At 34.9% G+C, this 21,775-nt stretch overlaps 1 protein-coding gene across 6 annotated transcripts in view; it reads right to left on the bottom strand.

The window, feature by feature from the left end:
• Positions 1-21,775, bottom strand: part of TUSC3 (tumor suppressor candidate 3) — a 267,076-nt gene that overhangs the window by 104,930 nt on the left and 140,371 nt on the right. For 5 of the 6 annotated variants that reach the window (XM_077144666.1, XM_077144665.1, XM_077144664.1 and 2 more), the window contains exons 3-4: positions 10,024-10,141; positions 1,068-1,208 (exon numbers count right to left, since the gene is read on the bottom strand). In XM_077144666.1, coding sequence (XP_077000781.1) covers positions 1,068-1,208; positions 10,024-10,141 — 259 coding nt within the window. Of the gene's footprint in view, positions 1-1,067; positions 1,209-3,613; positions 3,766-10,023; positions 10,142-21,775 lie in introns of those variants that run through there. The other variant, XM_077144669.1, reaches the window with a different exon arrangement.

The raw sequence follows: 21,775 nt of genomic DNA, 5'->3' as shown, positions 1-21,775 counted from the left end.
ATATGAAAAACATCTCTTTTGACTGAGAATAAATGTGTTTATAACATATGGTAAGAATTATTGCTTCTGTATTACTTTTAGAACAAATGTAGCTTTAAAATAACTGGCTACGATTGTCTGTAGAACTAACTGGTGAGATCAGGGTAAAATGGTCATAAACCCTTCACCTACAGATTAGCTTCCATCAACATTTTGGTTCCTCACAAATGAACTATCCAGGGCGGGCCACGGTGGCGCAGCAGGTAAGAATGCTTGCCTGCCAAGCCCGAGGACCCGGGTTCGATTTCCGGTGCCTGCCCATGTAAAAAAAATAAAAAAGAACTATACATATATTCATACAGCTATACTAATATTTATGCTTTGAAACAAAATTTTAGAACATACTATCTACACTATTTTTCTAACCTACATTTTCACTTACTATACTTTGACCTTGTTTCGAAATCAAATATTCTTACAAATCATTGTTTGGCTATACCACACAGCACATTTAATTCATCTGCCATTTTTAGATATTTTGGTTCCCATTTTTGCCATTAATATGAATGTCCCTAATTATATTGACTCCTTGAATTTCGAGAACTGGAAATGTTATGTCAAAGTACATATAAGACATAAGACACAAACTGTTAGATGGTTTTACCACTTTGTAGTCCCAAAAGCAATATATATGAGTAGGTATTTTCCCATACTATTCATGAAAACTGGGTCCAATTCTTTTTTATTTGCCCAAATGATAAACTTACTTTGTAATTATAATTCCTTTAATTAATATTATTATTGAGCAATTTTAACATATTTATTTGTCTCTGAAATTACTTTTTCCTTAACTCATGTACTTTTTTATGGTTTTTAGAATATCAATGAACTATTATTCTAAAAAGTATTTGAACTCACCTAATTCAAAGTTCAGCTTATAGCTTATAGATACCAAACACAGTTTTCTCTAAGCAAGGAGAAATGGTCCATAGAGAAATAAAAAAATAATAACTGTGGCCTTATTACAATGTTATCAACAATCTAAGCTAATCAGTCTTCTATTAAACCTGTGGGAAAAAAAAACATACATGAACATCTGTTCTGTCAGCAATCCACTTTGCTAGTTGTTCAGCTGCAAATCCAATTCTTTGAAGGTCAAAAGTATCAGCTCTCTTGGGCCTGCCTTTTGGAGGAAAATGCATGAAAGTAGGAGCAGAGTTCATGTTGAGCTATAAAACATAAGATAAAAAGTACTAAATATAATATCATTCTTTATACACCATTAATCTAACACTTTATATATTCTCATGAATTCTGGAAAGGTAGCATTTATTATGAAAATCCAAGTAGCTTTCCATATTTAATTATTGTTTTTATTCATCTTAATGCACTATCTCTTAAAAAGAATTTGTGAATTTGGCTAAATTCTCTGAACTCTCACATTTTAATATACATCATATATATTCTTAGCTATATTCTCTATATTTTCTCAGTAACTTCATTATTTTTCTGTCTAAAATAGGAGTAAAGAACCAAGCAGCTGAAAGTACAAAACAGAAATATTGTAATTTTGCAGCATATACTGTCTTACTTCTTAAGCAATTAATAAAGAAAAAGTACTAACATTTTGATGAAAATTAAACGTATTATGGACTTAATTTCAGATAAATAAGTAGATTGGATTCTCTATTAATCTCTATTAAAGACATAAACAGATTTTTTTACATGATTGATGATGATGACTACGCTTTGATATGCAGAGGAACTCTAAAATAATTAGAATTTACCAGATACTCGAGGAAAAATACACGACAGTTTTTTCTCCTCAATTTCTCAATTCATGAGATTGCTTTAAAATGGCTGTTCCTCAGAATTGTTTTCTATGGGTAATTTCCATCTGAAAGTGTATTGAATAGCATACTACCCTAGGATAAATGCTGCTTATTAATAATATAACATCGAAATTAATAACTTATATGCTATATTAATAGTTTATAAGTTAAATTAATAACATAACATCTAAAAACATATATTTGGTGAATTTGCATTGTAGGACAAACTGAAAAAAATAAATACCAGATTAAATTTCTGCTACCCAGATACAGAAATCTATTATAATGAAAAAAGTCTTAAAATGAAAGGCCAAAAGATATTTGGCTTTTGATTTGCAATATAGTCACCATTTCCAATAATGAAAATCAAAATCAAAATCAAATTAAATGGGCAGGCCACGGTGGCTCAGCAGGTAGGAATGCTTGCCTGTGATGCCAGAGGACCCGGGTTCGATTCCCGGTGCCTGCCCATGTTAAAAAAAAATAAATAAAAAATTATAAAAATCAAATTAAATAATACTATATTAGAACACAGTTAACATCAAAGTAAGGATACAGTAGTAACAGCTTAGCTTCCAGTAATAGCAAAGTATTAGAGTCAAGACCAAAACAATTCCTGTTCTATATGTACCCTGACGACAGCTATCATATTGAGAAGATGGTTCCAAGTCATTTTATAAAGCTTCATATAGCTTACCACAAAAGAGTTGAAACAAAATGTGTCTATATAAAATTATCATTTCTTCAGTAATGAAAATGCAATCAAATTTCCATTATTCACCTATCTACATTATTACTCTTTCAACCGTATAAGTAAAGATCAATAGTTGGTCCATGTTTAAGCAATTATTCTCTCCAAGGGGAGACCTAAATTACCTTTGCCCTATTTCTTTTCTTGCTCTTCATTCCTTTTCCCTAGCATCTCAATATTCCTACAGAATTTCAATTTAACAAGCTTCAGCAAAAGAAAGGTAAATGTGGACTGCCCACCCGTAGCTATATTAATGTTATATACTGAAAATGATAAACCTTTAACAAACATTTGTGCGTCAGGCACAGACTTAAGCATTTTACATATATTTAGCTTCTCATTTAATCTTGCCAACAATCCTGTAAGAAAGGTGCTATTATTTCCCCTCTCTTACAGTGGAGGAGATGGAAGCATAAAAAGATGAAACAATCTACTAAAGGTCACACAGTTATGAAGACATAAAGCTGGAATGTGAACTCAGGTCATCTAATGCTAGACACTTCATTACCAATGTATCTTAATGCTTTCTGAATTCTTTCCCCTTGATTGAAGATTTAACAATATTTTTTTCATAGTTTTTAACAAAAATCTAGAATAAGCTCATTAGAAACCTAAGGTATAAAAACAAGTTGCTGCAATACGATATTAAGAAATCACACAGATGGGGGTGCAAGGGTAGTTCAGTGGTAGAATTCTCGCCTGCCATGTGGGAGATGAGAGTTCAATTCCTGGTCCATGCACTTCCACCAAAGAACAAACAAGCAAAACAAACAAACAAAAAGCTAATCAACAAACAAAAACACTTCAACAAATGGTGCTACAATAACGCGATAATCACATGGAAAAATAATGAAATGTGATCCCGTCATACAGCATACAAAAAATTAAAAAATCCCACAGATTATACATCACATTTTCTGCACAATAGGAGTCCTATTCCAGTTTTCAGTCATGGGGTTGCATATTATGGACATTTATGCAAAATTTAACCATTTGTGTTGGTTAAATTGAACAATAAATATTTAGTAAATGTTGGTTAAACTGAACAAACCCAGTTTCTTTCTGTTCTGTGATTCCACCACTCCAGGCTTCTTTCATGTGTGTTTCCGTGACAGATACACAAGAGACAGTTAAAGCCAGCAGGTAAACATAAGATTTTCAAAGAAGGATGTCACCCTCATCCATATTCTCTGCATGACAACAATCAGAAAAATCCATCTTAACACTTAAAACCTAGAATTCTAGAATTTAAAAAAATGATATAGTTCAAACCCTTCTTCTTAATAATTACAATGTATAAATTTCCCCAAGGCTACACAAAGCCTGATGCTTTCATGTACCTCATTCATTAACCCACTGGCCTGCCATCGGTTAGCCTCAGTCAGACACACCGGAATCACATATAAGTAAAGTTATTTTTCCAATAAGTCTCCAACAAGCCAGAAACTACAAAGTTTCTGCCCTTGTTATTAAGTTATATTCAGACCCCACACTACTACTGATAGTGCTAAATTTAAAACATAAATATAGAAATAGTTCTTTAACAAAATGTGATTCAGTAGTTGGTGGGAAAAAATGTAAGCATTATATATATTTCAATAGTTCTTAAGTAAAGCAAAATACATAGTTGGCCATTTTTAGAGATTATAACTCCCCACAAAAATCATCAACCATTATAACTCCTAGGCATTTCTTCATTTTAGGATAAAAATTCTTATTGCTAACCCAGAGACTAGATTTTGGAAAAGACAAAGCCGCTCTCTCTATATAATTCTGTTGAATTAAAATTAACCTGAGGAAATTTTTCAATTAAAAACAATTTCAACTTCAACTTATATATATATATTTTAATTTTTATTAATAAAACCAAACAACATATAATACGAACATTCTTTTATCATAGTTGTATATTCATCATCATGATCATTTCTTAGAACATGTGCATCAATTCAGAAAAAGAAATAAAAACAGAAAAAAATTCATACATACCATAACCTAAACAACTCCCTTTCATTGATCACTAGCATCTCAATCTATTAAATTTATTTTAACATTTGTTCCCCCTATTACTTATTTTTAATCCATATGTTTTACTCATCTGTCCATAAAGTAGATAAAAGAAGCAGCAGACACAAGGTTTGCACAATCAGAGTCACACTGTGAAAACTATATCATTATACAATCATCTTCAAGAAACATGGCTACTGGAACACAGCTCTACATTTTCAGGCAATTCCTTCCAGCGTCTCTGTTACACCTTCACTAAAAAGGTGGTATCTCTTTAATGTGTAAGATAACCTCCAGGATAACCTCTCAACTCTGTTTGGAATCTCTCAGCCATTGACACTTTATTTTGTCTCATTTTTCTCTTCCCCCTTTCAGTCAAGAAGGTTTTCTCAGTCCCTTGGTGCCAAGTCCTAGCTCTTTCTAGGATTTCTGTTTCACATAGCCAGGAAGGTCCACACTCCTGGAAGTCATATCCCACGTAGAGAGGGGGAGGGCAGCGAGTTTGCTTGTCATGTTGGCTGAGAGAGAGGCCACATCTGAGCAAAAAAAAGAGGTTTTCTTGGGGGTGACTCTTAGGCCTAATTTTAAGTAGGCTTAGCCTATCCTTTGCAGAGTTAAGTTCATATGAACAAACCCCAAGATTGGGAGCTCAGCCTATTGCTTTGGTTGTCTCCACTAGAGAGAATATCAAGAATTCTCCACTCCGGTAAGTTGAATTTTCCCCCTTTCTGACTATTTCCCTAAGGGGATTCTGCAAATACTTTTTTATTCACTGGTCAAATTCTTCTGGGATTTATCGAGGCATCACTCTGGACAAATCTACAAAATCTCATGCCCTACTCAAGGTTCATGTACTTATGATGTTCAATTATGCTGTCCACACAAGTTATATTAGTAGGAACTGCACTAGTTGAATTATAAATTTTGTACCAAATAAGCATTTTTTGTTTTAGTCTCACACATAAGTTAAAGTTTTAAAATATTAATTACCATCTATTTTCAACATCCTGCAGTATTAACATTCCTTTGTTCTTCCGCATGCAAAAACATTTTTAAATTTGTACATTTAGTCACTATCATTATACACCCTAGGCATTCCTAGATTATACCATCTCAGTCTTTATCGTCTAACTTTCCTTTTGATTTCATTTGTGCCCCCAGGCCTCCTCCCTCTATCATTCTCACATTTAGCTTCATTCAGTGTTCTGACATTATTGTATTAGAGTTAGGTAGTATTGTGCTATCCATTTCTGAATTTGCACAATCAGTCCTGTTGCACAGTCTGTATCCCTTCAGTTCCAATTACCCAATATCTACTCTATTTCTATCTCCTGATGACCTCTGTTCTTAACTGAAATTATCCAAGTTCATTCATTAATGTTAGTTCATATCAGTGAGACCATACAGTATTTGTCCTTTTGTTTCTGGCTAATCTCACTCAGCATAATGTCCTTAAGGTCCATCCATGTTGTTACATACTTCATAACTTTATTCTGTCTTACAGCTGCATAATATTCCATCATATGTATATACCACAGCTTGTTTAGCCACTCATCTGTTGATGGACATTTGGGCTGTTTCCATTTCTTGGAAATTATGAATAATGCTGCTATAAACATTGTTGAGCAAATGTCCATTTGTGTCTTTGCCCTCATGTCCTCTGAGTAGCTACTTAACAATGGTATTACTGGGTCATACGGCAATTCTATACTTAGCTTCCTGAAGAACCGCCAAATGGCCTTCCACAGGAGTTGTACCATTTGACATTCCCACCAACAGTGGATATATGTGTGCTTCTTTCTCCACATCCTCTCCAGCACTTGTCGTCTTCTGTCTTATTGATAATGGCCATTCTGGTGGGCGTGAGATGATGTCTCATTGTGGTTTTGATCTGCATTTCCTTAATAGCCAGGGAAGTTGAGCATCTTTTCATGTGCCTTTTGGCCATTTGCATTTCCTCTTCTGAGAGGTGCCTGTTCAAGCCTTTTGCCCATTTTGTAACTGGGTTGTCTGTCTTTTTGTTGTTGAATTGAAAAATCTCTTTAAATATTCTAGATACTAGACCTTTATCTGATATACCATTTCCAAATACTGTCTCCCACTGTGTAGACTGTCTTTACTTTTTACTTTCTTGATGAAAAGTGTTTAATTTTGAGGAGTTCCCATTTATTTATTTCTTTCTTCAATGCTTGTTCTTTGGGTGTAAGGTCTAGGAAACTGCCTCCTATTATAAGATTTATAAGATATCTCCTATATTTTCTTCTAACAGTTTTATGGTCTTAGATCTAATGTTTAGGTCTTTGATCCATTTTGAGCTACTTTTTGCCAGGGTCTGAGATATGGATCCTCTTTCACTCTTTTGCATGTGGATATCCAGTTCTCTAGGCACCATTTATTGAAGAGACTATTCTGTCCCAGGTGAGTTGGCTCGACTGCCTTATCAAAGATCAACTGTCCATAGATGAGAGGGTCTATATCTGAACACTCTATTCAATTCCATTGGTCAGCATATCTATCTTTATTCCAGTACCATGCTGTTTTGACCTCTATGGCGTCATAATACGCCTTAAAGTCAGGTAGCATGAGGCCTCCAACATCACTTTTCTTTCTCAGGATACTTTTAGCTATTCGGGGCACCTGGCCCTTCCAGATAAATTTGATCATTGGTTTTTCTATTTCTGAATAGTAAGTTTTGGGGATTTTAATTGGTATTGCATTGAAATCTGTAAATCAATTTAGGTAGAACCGACATCTTAACTATATTGTCTTCCAATCCATGAACACGGTGTGCCCTTCCAATTATTTAGGTCTTCTGTGATTTCGTTTCACAATTTCTTATAGTTTTCTCTGTATAGGTCTTTCATCTCTTTAGTTAAATTTATTCCTAAATATTTTATTCTTTTGGTTTTAATTGTAAATGGAATTTTTTTTCATGCTTTCCCCCTCAGATTGTTCATTACTACCATATAGAAACACTACAGATTTTTGAGTGTTGCTCTTGTAACCTGCCACTTTGCTGTACTCATTTATTTGCTCTAGTAATTTTGCTGTGAATTTTTTGGGGTTTTTGGCATATAGTGTCCTATCATCTGCAAACAATGAGAGTTTTACTTCTTCCTTTCCAATTTTGATGGCTTGTATTTCTTTTTTTGGTTAATTGCTGTGGCTACAACTTCCAACTCAATATTGAGTAACAATGGTGACAGTGGACATCCTCGTCTTGTTCCTGATCTTAGGGGAAATTTTCAGTTTTTTCCCATCAACTTATATTTATGCCAAATACATTTATTTTTAATTTTACATCTAAAGGATGTAAATAGATTCAACAGTTATAACTGACCATATGTCTATATGGTTACATACTAGCAATCCATAGTAATTATAGTCAGTATTCAACCCAAAGGTAAGATTAGTTTTCCCACATGAGATAGAGACATTTCATATAAAAATACATTTGGGGGTATTTTCTTAAAATATGCATATAGTGACCTGTATTGCCCCAACAGAGCTAGAGCTGAGGTGTATGTTTCCCACTGAGGCCAAGCACGTCCTCTCTAGTTTGCCTTAGTCACCACCTACATCTTATCATTTCCTCAACAATGAGACCAAGTATCTGCTGCCATGATGTTTTGCAGCTTTTATATTTTATAGCTGTTAGGAGAAAAGAGAAATTTGAGGGTTTCTATCAAAGATTAAAAACCAGACCAAGAAAGACTTTGTTTTAATAAAAATGGAAGATAGCATATTTACTTGTGTAAATGAAGAACTAATGTGTTTAATATACGAAATACATATATAAACAAAAATACCACAATGAAACTAACCCATCTGCTTTCTTCATTCAGTTTACAGGCCTAGCTAGAGGGGATATTTGAGTTTGAAATCTCTGCATTAGCTGTCAAGTTGGACCTGGCTATTTGTTAGTATGTTAGAGGATTCAATTATATGATGAATAGCACTTCCATTAGATAATCTCTAAAGCTATTTCTCCACAGCTTCTATGGAGGCCTACCAATTACATGAAATAATATTTGGTTCTTATACAACTATTATTTCCCTTTATAAGGTTACTTGATATTATATATTTATGCATTTTCCTTATATTACTATTATTATAATTACGATTATTATTATTGGCTCCCTTAGTCTCTAGGTTCTTTATAGGAAAGAACTATGTCAGTTTTTCTCATCTATTTAACAGAGTAAGCACTCAATAATATTTACTGAACGAATGAATACAAAAAACATACTAAAAAGGCAAATAAACTTTTGAGGAAGTGAAGAATAATGATAAGAAAGATCAGGAACAAATGTACTAAAGGCAAAAAGACAATTTATCTTATTTTAGAAACGGCAAAGATGAATGAATAACCAATCTGGAAGAAAATGAACAAAAACACCTACTAATGGAGTATTTACAATTAGTGAGCTAGATTCTTTTCAGAACTAAATGCTTTCTCATGACCTGGTGCAGTCTTGTGCCAAACAGTGTTACAGATGAGAAAAATGAAATAGGCCAAGATACCCAAACTGATCAGTCCAATGTAAAGTAATAACTTTTTGCATTTAAAAGGCATCAATCAAGCAGTGATAAATATTAAAAATTAATAAAAGGAAGGTAACAACAGCTAAGAGCTATAGCTCTGGGAGCCAGACTGCTAAGTTCAAAGTCTAGCTTCATATTACTACTCTGTAACCTCAAATAAGCAACTGAACCTCTCTATACCTCAATTTCCCTCACCTGTGAAATAGAGAAAATAGTATCACCCTCACTGGATTTGTGAAACTAAATGAAAGAACATATGGACAGATCCTGGCAGAGAATGTTACCAATGCTAATGACACAACCATGACAATATCAGTGATGACTGGCATCCCTTTGCCACAATCCAATACACCTTGGTCTGTAGAGAAGACTGTGTGAATGAAACCAAGAAGTTTTACATAAATATTTTAATACTTTACAAGCAAAATTATCAGTATATATTACATTGGATAAAATAACAGTTAAGAAAAACTTGCATAGAATTTTATATAAAATTTCATAAACTGTGCAAAAATACACACTGTGCAAATACACACTGTGCAAATACACTTAACTGTGCAAATACAGTTAAGTACTGAAATAAGGTTAATGCATGTAAACTGCGACTGCATGCTGAAAAAACACAATTCCTCTATAAGGCAAAACACAAAATGTGTTTACTATGCTACTAATGGCAAAACAATGTATAAACAATGATAAAGATATTAACTATAATTATTTTAATCCATTGGAATTTATTATGAATATTTATTAACTTATTCAATGAATTGTATTTTTAGCTACCAAAACAAAATGTATCAACTGTAACTAACTTTGTAAAATATATTACCAAAATAAATATATATTTTTTGGTAAAATATATCTTTTACCAAAAAGATATATTGGTAAAAAAAATATATATCTTTTACCTGTTGAAAAACATCTGTCCCCTCATCATAGTCCACCATACTGAAGAAGAGTTTGTTACAAAAAGCAGATGAATAGCGCCAGGAGTTAGCCAGTATCTGATATTCTTCATTAGCTTGCCTGATAAGGATAATGGGGGAGAAACATATCAACAGTCAAGTATTAAAAAACAAATATTTCTAGGGCATGTCAGCCAACTATGGTCCATGGGCCAAAGTTGTTTTACCAATAGTTTTTGTATGGACTGCAAACTAAGAATGTTTTTTTCATTTCAAATGGTTGTAAATCAAAAGAAGAATATTCTGTGATGCATGAAAATTACGAGAAATTCAAATTTTAGTGTTCATAAAAAAAGTTTAAATGTGACACAGCTACACTGATTCATTTACATATTGTCTATTGCTACTTTTGTGCTAAAAGGACAGAGCTATGTCCTTGAGACAGGCACCATATGGTCCATGAGGCTGCGCTTAAAAAAAAAAATTGACAAGTCATGTTCTAGGAGCTTGTCTCATGGTAATACATATAACTTATATCCTTCAATGAGTTTCAGTAAAGGGCATTGAACATTTTTCAAGAATATGTGCATTTTAGTTTTAAAAGAAAAAAAATTCTGAGGAAAATTTGGTTTTAAAATTGTAACTATGGCTATATTTCACCTTTATAAACGTCATTTATATAAATATGCACTTACATTCAGACTTTTAAGTAAGCAAAATTTTTCTCAGTAGCTAAACCACATGTCACAAAATTCATCTAAGCTCACATGTTATACCTATTGGCAGGACTAAAAAGCCCTCCTCTAAGAGCATATTTACTCCTATATTGCACGCATTTATAATGGTCATTTTACTCATTTTCCAGATGATAACACTTTATATTTAGGTGTTGGAAGAGAGCAAGAGATGGGGAAATGGCATTGCTGAAAGAACATAAGCAGAATAGAAACAAAAAGGAATAGTAATTGTTAAAACATTAAAATGTGCACACAAACATAAGTGAGAGTGCTTTCTCCATATAGTTGACTATTCAAAGGAGTCTGTCTCCTCCCTCTTTCAAAAATTGCTGTAAAAAATTTAAAAGGTATAACTCCATAATAACAAAATGACTTGGAGTAGAGTCAGCAGTAGATGAGAGGTTTTAAAAATCTCTGGAAAACCAAAAGGCGGGGAAAGAGTTTTGATAGATCTTCTGCCCCTATGATTGTAAAAAGCTTATGAGTAACCTTCATTTTACCCAGTTATCCAGTTTTCCAACCTTAGAGTCTTATATCACTAAAGACAGCCCCAAATGTTTATTAATGAAGGGTCCTAGATCAGTTCAGAACTAACCTACCTCAAGTCCAAAGTTATCTTGATAAGTAAAACTGGACCTAACCAAAGTAGGCCTACCTGACGTGTGCAGTAGCTTAGACTTAAGCTATATGTTACCTATGCCTCAATATAATACTAAAAATTATGCCCATCCTGCCATTTTCTTACATAGGTTCTGTGACTAAGCATGTAATCAATCTGTGCATGCTCAATAATCAGATCAACTCTAATTTATCATCTGGGACCACTGTGCTCATTATCCTAAACCCTGCCCAACTTTTTTCTAATAAAACTATCAGAATTACTGTAGTTCGGGGAGATAGATTTTGCTCCATTAGGCCATCTGCTCTCCTACTATGTGCCTAGTAAACTCTTTCTCTCTTTGAAACCCCAGTGTCTCAGGAATTGGTTATTGAGTACATCAGACAAAAGAACCCACGGCCTTTGTCCAGTAACATTATGACTGCTATTTTTAGCTTCAATTCTCATCTTCCAACTGCTGCAGAATCCCAGTGATTTTCCTAGATTCTTCCTGCACTTTAATCTCGTTTGATATTGTAGCTTCACCTATCTATACAATCACTATCAGAGATCAAGGCAGCTGGATTATAATTCAGAGATTTCAAATATTTCCCTTTGTCTACTGCAATATAGCAGAAAGCAAAAAGAAATATCTATATAATGATTCAGCAATCAAAATCATCCCTTAAATCCTGATTTCTCAGTTATAATTATTAACCTTCTTTACACAGGGCAGTCGATTCAACTTTCACTCTGGTCCCCTGTACCCTATTCTCTATGTCAGTCTTTCTGATGTTTAATGACTGGTCTCTCAAAAATCACCTTATATTTGAGGAAAATCTGATACAACTAAAAACTCCCAAAATAAAGGAACAGAAACATACTCCATAAGACACAGATCATTCAAAGAAGTGGCAAAAACATTAAAAAGAAACTTTAACTAATACATTAACTAATACACTTAGAAAAAGTTAGAGAAGATATAGTATTTGTCAGGAACCATGCAGGGCCTGAGATTTTACCCTACATACAAGCTAGCTGGTTACTGTTTCATGGATGATGGCAGAAGACATGAAATTCCTGCCTTAGGACTTCATTACTGCATGTTCGTTTGTTTCAGTTCTCTATGCCTCCAAGTCTCACAGGGTGCCACAAAGGGCCCTTCATGGATGAGTGCACACACAGTGGACTGTATTACAAGAAAGAAACACTAAATTTGGGGGAATAACTGTTTTTATAGCAATGAGTAACAAGATAGGAAGCATTATCTCATCCCTTAAGGCTGCTCAAAGCACACACAGCCCTGAGAAACTGCCTGGGTAAAGAGCATTCAGACCCTTGCAATCCTGGACATACCCAGCAAGAACATGCAGGGATCCTCAAGACCCAAGGCAAATTGCTCCCAAAAGTATTCACATGCAAAAAAAAGAATAGCCTATAAAAAAGGAACAAAGAAAGTAAAAGAGAGAGTACTTATAAATTTAAAACATGATTGTGATTTCTTAAACATTAAAAGATAAAGCTAAGTAAAATTTTCAGGGAAAAAAAAAGACATAGGTGAAATATATTAGAGAGGGAGGGAAGAAAGGGACCTAGGGAATAATCTAACAAATTTAACTTTCAAATAGAGGAATCCCAGAAAGAGGATAAGAAAAAACAAGCAGAAATGATATTTCTAGAGAAATAATACAAGAAAGACTAAGTCTTCAAATTAAAATTATTTTCCAATTTTTTACTGAGGATTGCGAAAAGACCAACACCAAGACATACTGTGATTCTTCAGAACTCTGAAGATAAAAATAAGATTCTAAAATTTCCAAAGGAAAAAAAATTACTTAACAGGAAAAAAACAATGAGAGTGGTATTGGACTGATCATTAGCAGCATTAGATACTAGCAGTTAATAAAACAATTTCTTCAATATCTAAGGGGATACTACTTCTTAATCTAGACTTATTCAATCAAGTTTGAAATGAACATGTTCTCAGAAATGTAAGGGATCTGAAATTAACCCTTCACATATTGTTAGGAAATTACTAAGATACAAACAACAGACTAGGAAATATGAACATAAAGTGAAAAAACCCTAGGATATGTTAGAGGTACTAAAAGAGAAGGAAAAAGGCAACGAGATATCTGTTCAGGTGGAAAGAATAGAAAATGCATTTTAAAAGTTGTGGGCCAATCATGAAGCCCTGAAGCAACCAGGATGAAATAGAACAGGAATTTAATTGGATTTCAAGATGAAGAGAATTAAGTTCAAGGCAGTGGTTAGAGTTTGAAAGAGTTGGAAGATACTAGGGCCACTGTAAGTGAAAGATACCTACTGTCACACGGGAAAAATAAGAATAAAAGTAAGTATGAAAGACAAGATCTAAAAAAATTTATATTAATTGTGTAATAATTTTCATTATCTGGTGATGTGAAATGTTACTTATTTTGAATATTTTCTTTTGAGTGGTGCAAGGGTCATAACAATGGTACTCTAGGGGAAGAACTAAAATTATGTTACTTTGTAAGGGATGCTATTTATATGGAAATAATAACATAAATTCTGTTCATCAGCTTTCAACTTTCAAAATCAAACCATAGAACACACAGATCTATGACTAGATATAGAACGTAAATGTTATCAACAATGACAATATTGAAGTAAAATTAACAGAGGAGGTAGGTGTGCCTCTTTAAAAGTATTATGTACCCCAGAAAAGCCCTGTTTTAATCTTAATCCAATTTTGTAGAGGCAACTTTTTTCTATTAATCCTGATTCAACACTGTAGGCTGGAAATTTTTGATTAGATTATCTCCAGGGAAATGTGGCATGCCCAATAGTGTTCTTCAAGATCTAAGGCAGTATTTAAAAACATATGACCTTTCGATTAGATGGAGATGTGACTCCACCCATTCCAAGAGGGTCTTGATTAGTTTACTAGTCTTTGAAAGGGGAAACATTTTGGAGAAACCTCAGAAATGACAGAGCCAACAGAAATTTCAAAGCAAAACTAACACAGATGCTGGCACTTGGAGAACAGAGACACAAATGTCTGGAGATGCTTGGAGCCCAGCAGATGCTGCTGTAAGATGTTAAGCAAACCAGAACCTGGAGAGAGCCAAGGCAAGCCAAGAGATGAAAGCCAGCCCCAGAGAAGCAAACTGAGGAACCCCCACATGAAAAGAGGCTGAAAGCAAAGGAGGCACAGGAAAAATGGACCAGCATTCCTTCCCAGCTGGCAGGTATTCCAGATGCATCGGCCTTTCTTGAATTAAAGTACCTTTCCTTGGATCACTTACTTTGGACATTTTCAGAGGCTTAGAACTGTAACCTGTAACTTACTAAATTCCCTTTGTAAAAGCCATTCCATTTCTGGTATTTCACATTCTGGCGAAATTAGTTGTATCCAAACTAATACAGTAGGTGAAAGGAATGAAGACGTGAAGGGGCGAGGTGTGTTGCTAATCTTCATGTTACAAATTAGAAATCAAGAGCTATCTTCTTTAGTTAATGAATAAGGAATAGGGGATGCTATTTACTGCTATATTGTTTATAAAGATAAACAAAAGAAGAAATTGAAAGTGACGGAAATGCTAAGGACTGTGATGAGTTTTCACCAAACGTAGCAAGAAAAGTAAAGATCAAGTCAACTGTGGATAAATTATGAAATAACATTATTATAATAATAGAAATATGAAAAAATCACAAGAAGAAGCAAAGACAAAGGAATAATTATTTGCCTCTGAGGCACAAGTCTCTAAATAGGTGGGTGCAAAGGCTAGGGACAGCAGTTACTCCTTTCAGACACTTCCTTTTTTATTAACAAGGAGTACATAATACTGCTGTGATTTTAAAAATATATATGTTTAAGAAGGCTACACGTGAACAGCACTATAACCTGAGGTCATTTAGCATGAAGTAAGAGTCTCATTTTATTCCCTATAAGACAAAACAAATAATTGTGATAATCAGCATAATAAGACTGGAATATGCTCAGAAGATAAGGGACTATTATCACGTATTTTTAGAATATTTCAAAGGAAACATGTTACAAACTATCAAAGCTTAGTGTTAAATAAGATTTAATTTGGTTGATCAAGATGATGGTATAAGACACTCTACTGTGCCATTTCCCCCACGGAATCTTTGAAAATCCAGCAAAAACTGGCAAAGCCATCTTCCTCAAAACCCTAGAATTCAGAAAAAGGGTAGAGTAAGTGGGTGAGTGCATATCAAGAAACCCACCTTTAAAAAAGGCAGGAAAAACTTGTGGCCTTGCTGGCTCCTGAACCACAGTGCAGGGGAACCCACCTGCACTCTAATTGTGGGTCCCTGGCCCTATACCAGAGGGAGCAGAGTAATAATTACATGCATAGAGAGATGCCTGTATGTTGGTACCAATCCATCATGTGGCAGACAGCCTGAAAGACTGAAGCAGGAATTCCTTTCTGACTCACCTTCCCAGAAGTTGCCCCACAGGCAGAAGTATCTTACAAACAGCTAAAGGAACAACTAAGTCAAAGCAGCCTGCACAAAGTGTTAACTACTAAAAATGATATAGTAAAGCACCCAGGAGGGAGGTAAACTCTATTTCCAAGGGACTAGAGGGGCACTGAAATTCTATAAGAAGGGGAATTCTTAAGAAGATAAGCAAACACAAATCAAAGACAAGACCCAAACTCAGAAAAGAATGAAAAGACCCTGCACTTCATATTTGTCTCAAGCTGATCTTGACAGAAGAGCTAAACTCAGAGGGAGAACACCAACCAACACAGAGCCAATTTCCAAACGCTATGACAGGTGTTTTTTGCATTGGTTTGTTTGTTCTAGTTAGCCCCAGAAACTCAAGGAAATCTCTGTCTTATCTCTATCTGGATATAACCTAAAGAAACAGATATCAAAGGGACTAAACTCCAGAGTTAACATTTTTAAATATTAAAATGTCAATGGGACAAAATATTACAAGACAAAGAAACTGGAAATGATGGCCCATCCAAAGAAACAAGATAAAAAATCCAGGAACCATCAAGAAAGAAGACCAGACTTTGGAATATTGGACAAGACTTTGAAAAAAAGGTATCTGCAATGTGCAAAAGGAGTTTAAGGAAAACACAGAGAAAGAACTAAAAGATACTGAAAACACAAAATTAATAACATGGCAATCTCAATAACAAGATCGAACTTTAAAAAAGGAGCCAACCAACGGAGGCAAGATGGTAATGTAGTGAGGAGCGAAATTTAGTTCATCTTCTAGGGCAGCTAGTAAACAACTAGGAATTGTTTGGGACAACTGGATCTGGGACTTTAGTGACCGTATTCACATCCTACACCAATCTGGAAGGGTACAATGGCCGAGATTCTACACAGAAATAAAAGTTTCACAAGATGGGGAGGCTGTGCCCTCCCCTATGGGCACAGCAGGCTGGTTCCCCGATGGAATGAGAAGCCCTGCTCTGCCTGCAGAGATCAACCACTTCACCAGACGCCACAAACAGCTGTCCCACTGGGCATAAGAACAGCCACCCTGCCAGGCATGAGTATAGTCACCCACCGGGCATGAGAGTGCCCTAGTAGGCACCAAGAATAGCCACCCTGCCATGCACTATCTTGCTTAGCTGACTGCCAAAGATGGGGAGAATTGGGATTGAGGGGAAGAGGTGGCTTAAGAGCGCCACCTGTTGGCAAGCATCAAGTAGAAATGCATCTAGGCCTTGGTTTGGCAAGTAATTATTGACAACGTGAAAAAGAGGACCAGCCAGGCAAACTCAAGCAAGTATAAAGCCTTAGATGAGTTAAAGAAATCAACTTCATCAAGATAAATGAATGCCTGGAATACAACAGAAAACCACAAAGCATGTGAAGATTCAGGCAGATATGGCCCAGACAAATGACCAAATTAAAACACCGGGGACACAGAATTTGGAACTAATCAAGGATGTTCATAATTACATAAAGGATATCAAAAAGACACTAGAGAAGCGTAAAGAGGAATCTGAAAGAATATACAGAAAAATAGCAGACCACACAGAGAGGAAAGATATTGAAGATCAAATAAGAAACATACTAAGACACATAACAGCGTATCTGAAGAGGTGGGAAAAAGAGTAAGTGAGCTAGAGTACAGGATGATTTTGAATGCACAAAAAAACAAATGGCAAGAAAAGAATAAAATGGAACAGGATTTCAGGGAAATGATGGAAGAACACATGAAGAACACAAATATAAGAATCATCAGGGCGGGCCGCGGTGGCTCAGCGGGCAAAGTGCTTGCCTGCTATGCCGGAGGACCTCGGTTCGATTCCCGGCCCCAGCCCATGTAACAAAAACGGAGAAACAGAATACAATAAAACAAGAAAATGTTTAAAAAAAAAAAAAAAAAAAAAGAATCATCAGTGTCCAAGAAGGACAAGAGAAAAGTAAAGGGCTAGCAGAAGAGATAGAGGGGAAAACTTCTCAAATCTTATAAAAGACATAATTATGTGAATCAAAGAAGCCCAATGAACTGCAAATAGAATAAATTCAAATAGATATACTCCAGACACATACTAATCATAATCAGACTGTCAAATGCTGAAGAGAAATAGAAAGTTCTGAAAGCAGCAGAGAAAAGTGATCCACCACATTCAAGGGAAACCACATAAGACCGAGTTCAGACTACTCAGCAGGCATCATGGAGGTGAGAAGACAGTGGTATGATATATTTTTAAACTGAGCAGTTTAAAATCTTCACAGACAAACAAAAGCTGAGGGAATCTGTCCTCAAGAGATCTGACCTACAAGAAATTCTGAAGGGAGTTCTGCCAGCTGAAAAAAAAAAAAAAGACAGGAAAGAGAGGTCTGTAGGAGGGCACAGAATTGAAGAGTATCAGTAAGGTAATTTAAGGATAAAAAGAGAGAGGGGGAAAAGAATATATAGATCTGACAAATAACAACCAAAAGGATGAGATGGCAAATTAAAGAACTGCCTTTACAATAACAACTTTGAATGTTTATGGACTAAACTAACCAACGAAAAGATACTGATCACCAGAACAGATTAAAAAATATAACCTGCCTATACACTGATTATAAGAGACTCAACTTAGACCCAAGGATGTAAACAGATTAAAAGTGAAAGAGTGGAGGGTGGGCCACGGTGGCTCAGCAGGCAAGAATGCTTGCCTGCCATGCCAGAGGGCCCGGGTTCAATTCCAGGTGCCTACATATGTAAAAAAAAAAAAAAAAAAAAAGTGAAAGAGTGGAAAAAGATGTTCTATGTAAGCTATAAAAAAAAAGAAAGCAGGAATAGCTATGCTATTATCAGATAAAATAAATCTTAAATGTAAAGATGCCTACGGGACAATGAAGGACAACACATACTAATAAAACAGACAATTCAACAAGAAGAAATACATTCATACATGTTTATGATCCCAATCAAGGAGCTCCAAAGTACATGAGGGAAACACTGACAAAACTAAAGGGAGGGCGGGCCGCGGTGGCTCAGCGGGCAAAGTGCTTGCCTGCTATGCCGGAGGACCTCGGTTCGATTCCCGGCCCCAGCCCATGTAACAAAAACGGAGAAACAGAATACAATAAAACAAGAAAATGTTTAAAAATGTTTCCCTTTCTTCCTTCCTTCCTTCCTTCTATCCTTCCTTCCTTCTCTCTGTCTTTCCTTTAAAAAAAAAAAAAAAAAAAAAAAAAAAAAAAAAAAAACTAAAGGGAGCAACAGACATCAAAACAATATAGTGGGAGACTATCAATATACCACTCTCCTACACAGGTAGAACAATCAGAGAGGGTCAACAAAGAAATAGAGAACTTAGATAATGTGATAAGTGAATTGGACCCGACAGACATATATAGATTGCTACACCCCAGAACACCAGGCCAATACATTCTTCTCTAGTGCTCACTGAACATTCTCCAGGATGCTGGGATACAAAAAATGTCTTTATCAATTTAACAAGACTGAAATTACATAAAGCATTTTTTTACCACAATGGAATGAAGCCAAAGAACCAGAACTGTCACGAATACATAGAGATTAAACAACATATTCTTTAATGATCAGTGGGTCAAAGAAGAAATTGCTAGAAAAATAGGTAAATATCTGAAAACTAATGAAAATGAGTATGCAACATGTCAGAATGTATGGAATACAGTGCTGAGAGGGAAATTTATTACCCTAAATGCCTATATTAAAAAGAAAGAAAGAGCAAATATTAACTGTCACCAGGCAGAACTAAAGAAAAAACAACAAACTAATCCCAAAGCATACAGAAGAAGAGAAATAACAGAGACTAGAGCAGAAATAAATGGAGAAAAAAAAAAGAATCAACAAAACCAAAAGTTTGTCCTTTAAGAAAATCAATAAAATCAGTGGACCCCCTAGCTAGACTGACAATGAAAGTAAGAGCAAGGATACAAATAAAATAAGAAATGAGAAGGGGGTTATTACTATGTATAATAAAGAAATTTAAAAATCATAACAGGATACTATGAACAACTATACGCCAATAAACTACACAACTTAGATGAAATGGACAAAATTCCTAGAAAACACAAATTACCTATATTGACTCAAGAGGAAAGAGAAGATCTCAACAACTACAAGGAAAGAAATTTCATCAGGCATCAAAAATCTTCCTAAAAAGGAAAGTCCAGAGCCATCAAAAAATCTTCCTATAATGAAAAGTCCAGGGTTAGATGGCTTCACGGGGAATTTAATCAAACATTCCAAAATGAATTAAATCCAACCCTGCTTAAACTCATCCAAAAAAAACTGAGGAAAAACGAACTACCTAACTCATTTTATGAAGCTAACATCACTCTAACACCAAAACCAGACAAAGGTGCTACAAGAAATGAAAACTACAGACCAATCTCCTTAATAAATAGAGATGCAAAAATTCTCAACAAAATACTAACAAATCGAATCCCCTGAAACATTAAAAGAATTATACATCACAGCCAAGTGGGGTTTGTAAGAGGAATGCCAGGGTGGTTCAACATGAGAAAATCAATCAATATAATACAACACATCAACAAATCGAAAGAGGAAAAAAATCACATAATCATATCAACTGATGCTAAAAAAAAGCATTCTACAAAATTCAGCATCCTTTTCTTATAAAAATACTTCTAAAGGCCAGAATTGAAAGGAACTTCCTCAATGTCATAATGTGCATATATAAAAAGCCCATAGGTACCATATACTCAACAGTGAAAGACTAAAAGCATTCTTCCTAAGATCAGGAAGTAGACAAGGATGCTTATTGTAACCACTACTATTTAACACTGTACTAGAAGTTTTAGCTAGAGTGACTAGGCAGGGGAAAGGAATAAAAGGGCATCCAAATAAGAAAGGATGAAGTAAAACTTTCATTATTTGCAGATTACATGAGCCTATGCTTGGAAAATCCAGAGAAATCTATGACAAAGCTACTTGAGCTAATAAATTCAGCAAACTAATGGAATACAAGATTACTGTACAAAACAAAAGTAATGTGTTTCAAAACATAAGTAATGACTTAACTGAGGTGACAATTAAGGAAAGAATTCCATTCAAAACAGCAACTAAAAGAATCAAATATCTAGGAATCAGAGATAATATTATATATATTATTAATCAGAGATTTAGGGACCTGCGCACAGAAAACTACAAAACATTGCTAAAGGAAATCAAAGAAGACCTAAAAAGATGGAAAGGCATTTCATGTTCATGGATAGGAAGGTTTAATGTTGTCAAGATGTCAATTCTACACAAATTGATTTGCAGATTCAATGCAATACCAATAAAAATTCCAACAAACTAATTTGAAAACTTAGAAAAGCTTGTCATCAAATTTATGTGGAAGAGAAAGAGAGCTCAAATAGCTAAAGATATCCTAAAATAAAGTGTGAAGTGGTAGGACTAACACTTCCTAACTTTAAAACTTATAAAGTCACAGTGGTGAAAACAGCATGGTATTGGCACAAAGACAGAAGTACTGATCAATGGAACCGAATTGAGTGTGGAGATAGACCACTAAATCTATGGTCAATTGATCTTCAATATGGTCCACAAATACACTGAACTGGGACAGAATAAATGGGCTGGGAGAACTGGATATCCAAAGTCAAAAGAATGAAAGAGGACCCCTACCTTATACCCTATACAAAAATCAATTATGGGTTCATGGGTGGTTCAGTGGTAGAATGCTTGCCTTCCATGCAAGAGACCCGGGTTGGATTCCCAAACCACGCACCCAAAGAAAAAAAATCAATTATTAAGAATTAAAGACCTAAATATAAAAGCCAGTACCATAAAGCACCTAGAAGAAAACACAGGGAAACATCTGCAAGATCTAGTAATAAGAGGGGGCCTTTTGAACTTTACATCCCAAGTACAAGCAATGAAAACAAAAACAGATAAATGAAAATTTCTCAAAATCAAAAGCCTGTG

The sequence above is a fragment of the Tamandua tetradactyla genome, chromosome 26, assembly GCF_023851605.1.
Source record: "Tamandua tetradactyla isolate mTamTet1 chromosome 26, mTamTet1.pri, whole genome shotgun sequence".
NCBI classification, from domain to species: Eukaryota; Metazoa; Chordata; class Mammalia; order Pilosa; family Myrmecophagidae; genus Tamandua; species Tamandua tetradactyla.
The sequence above is the reverse complement of the archived record's forward strand: the minus strand, read 5'-3'. Positions and strand labels throughout refer to the sequence as shown.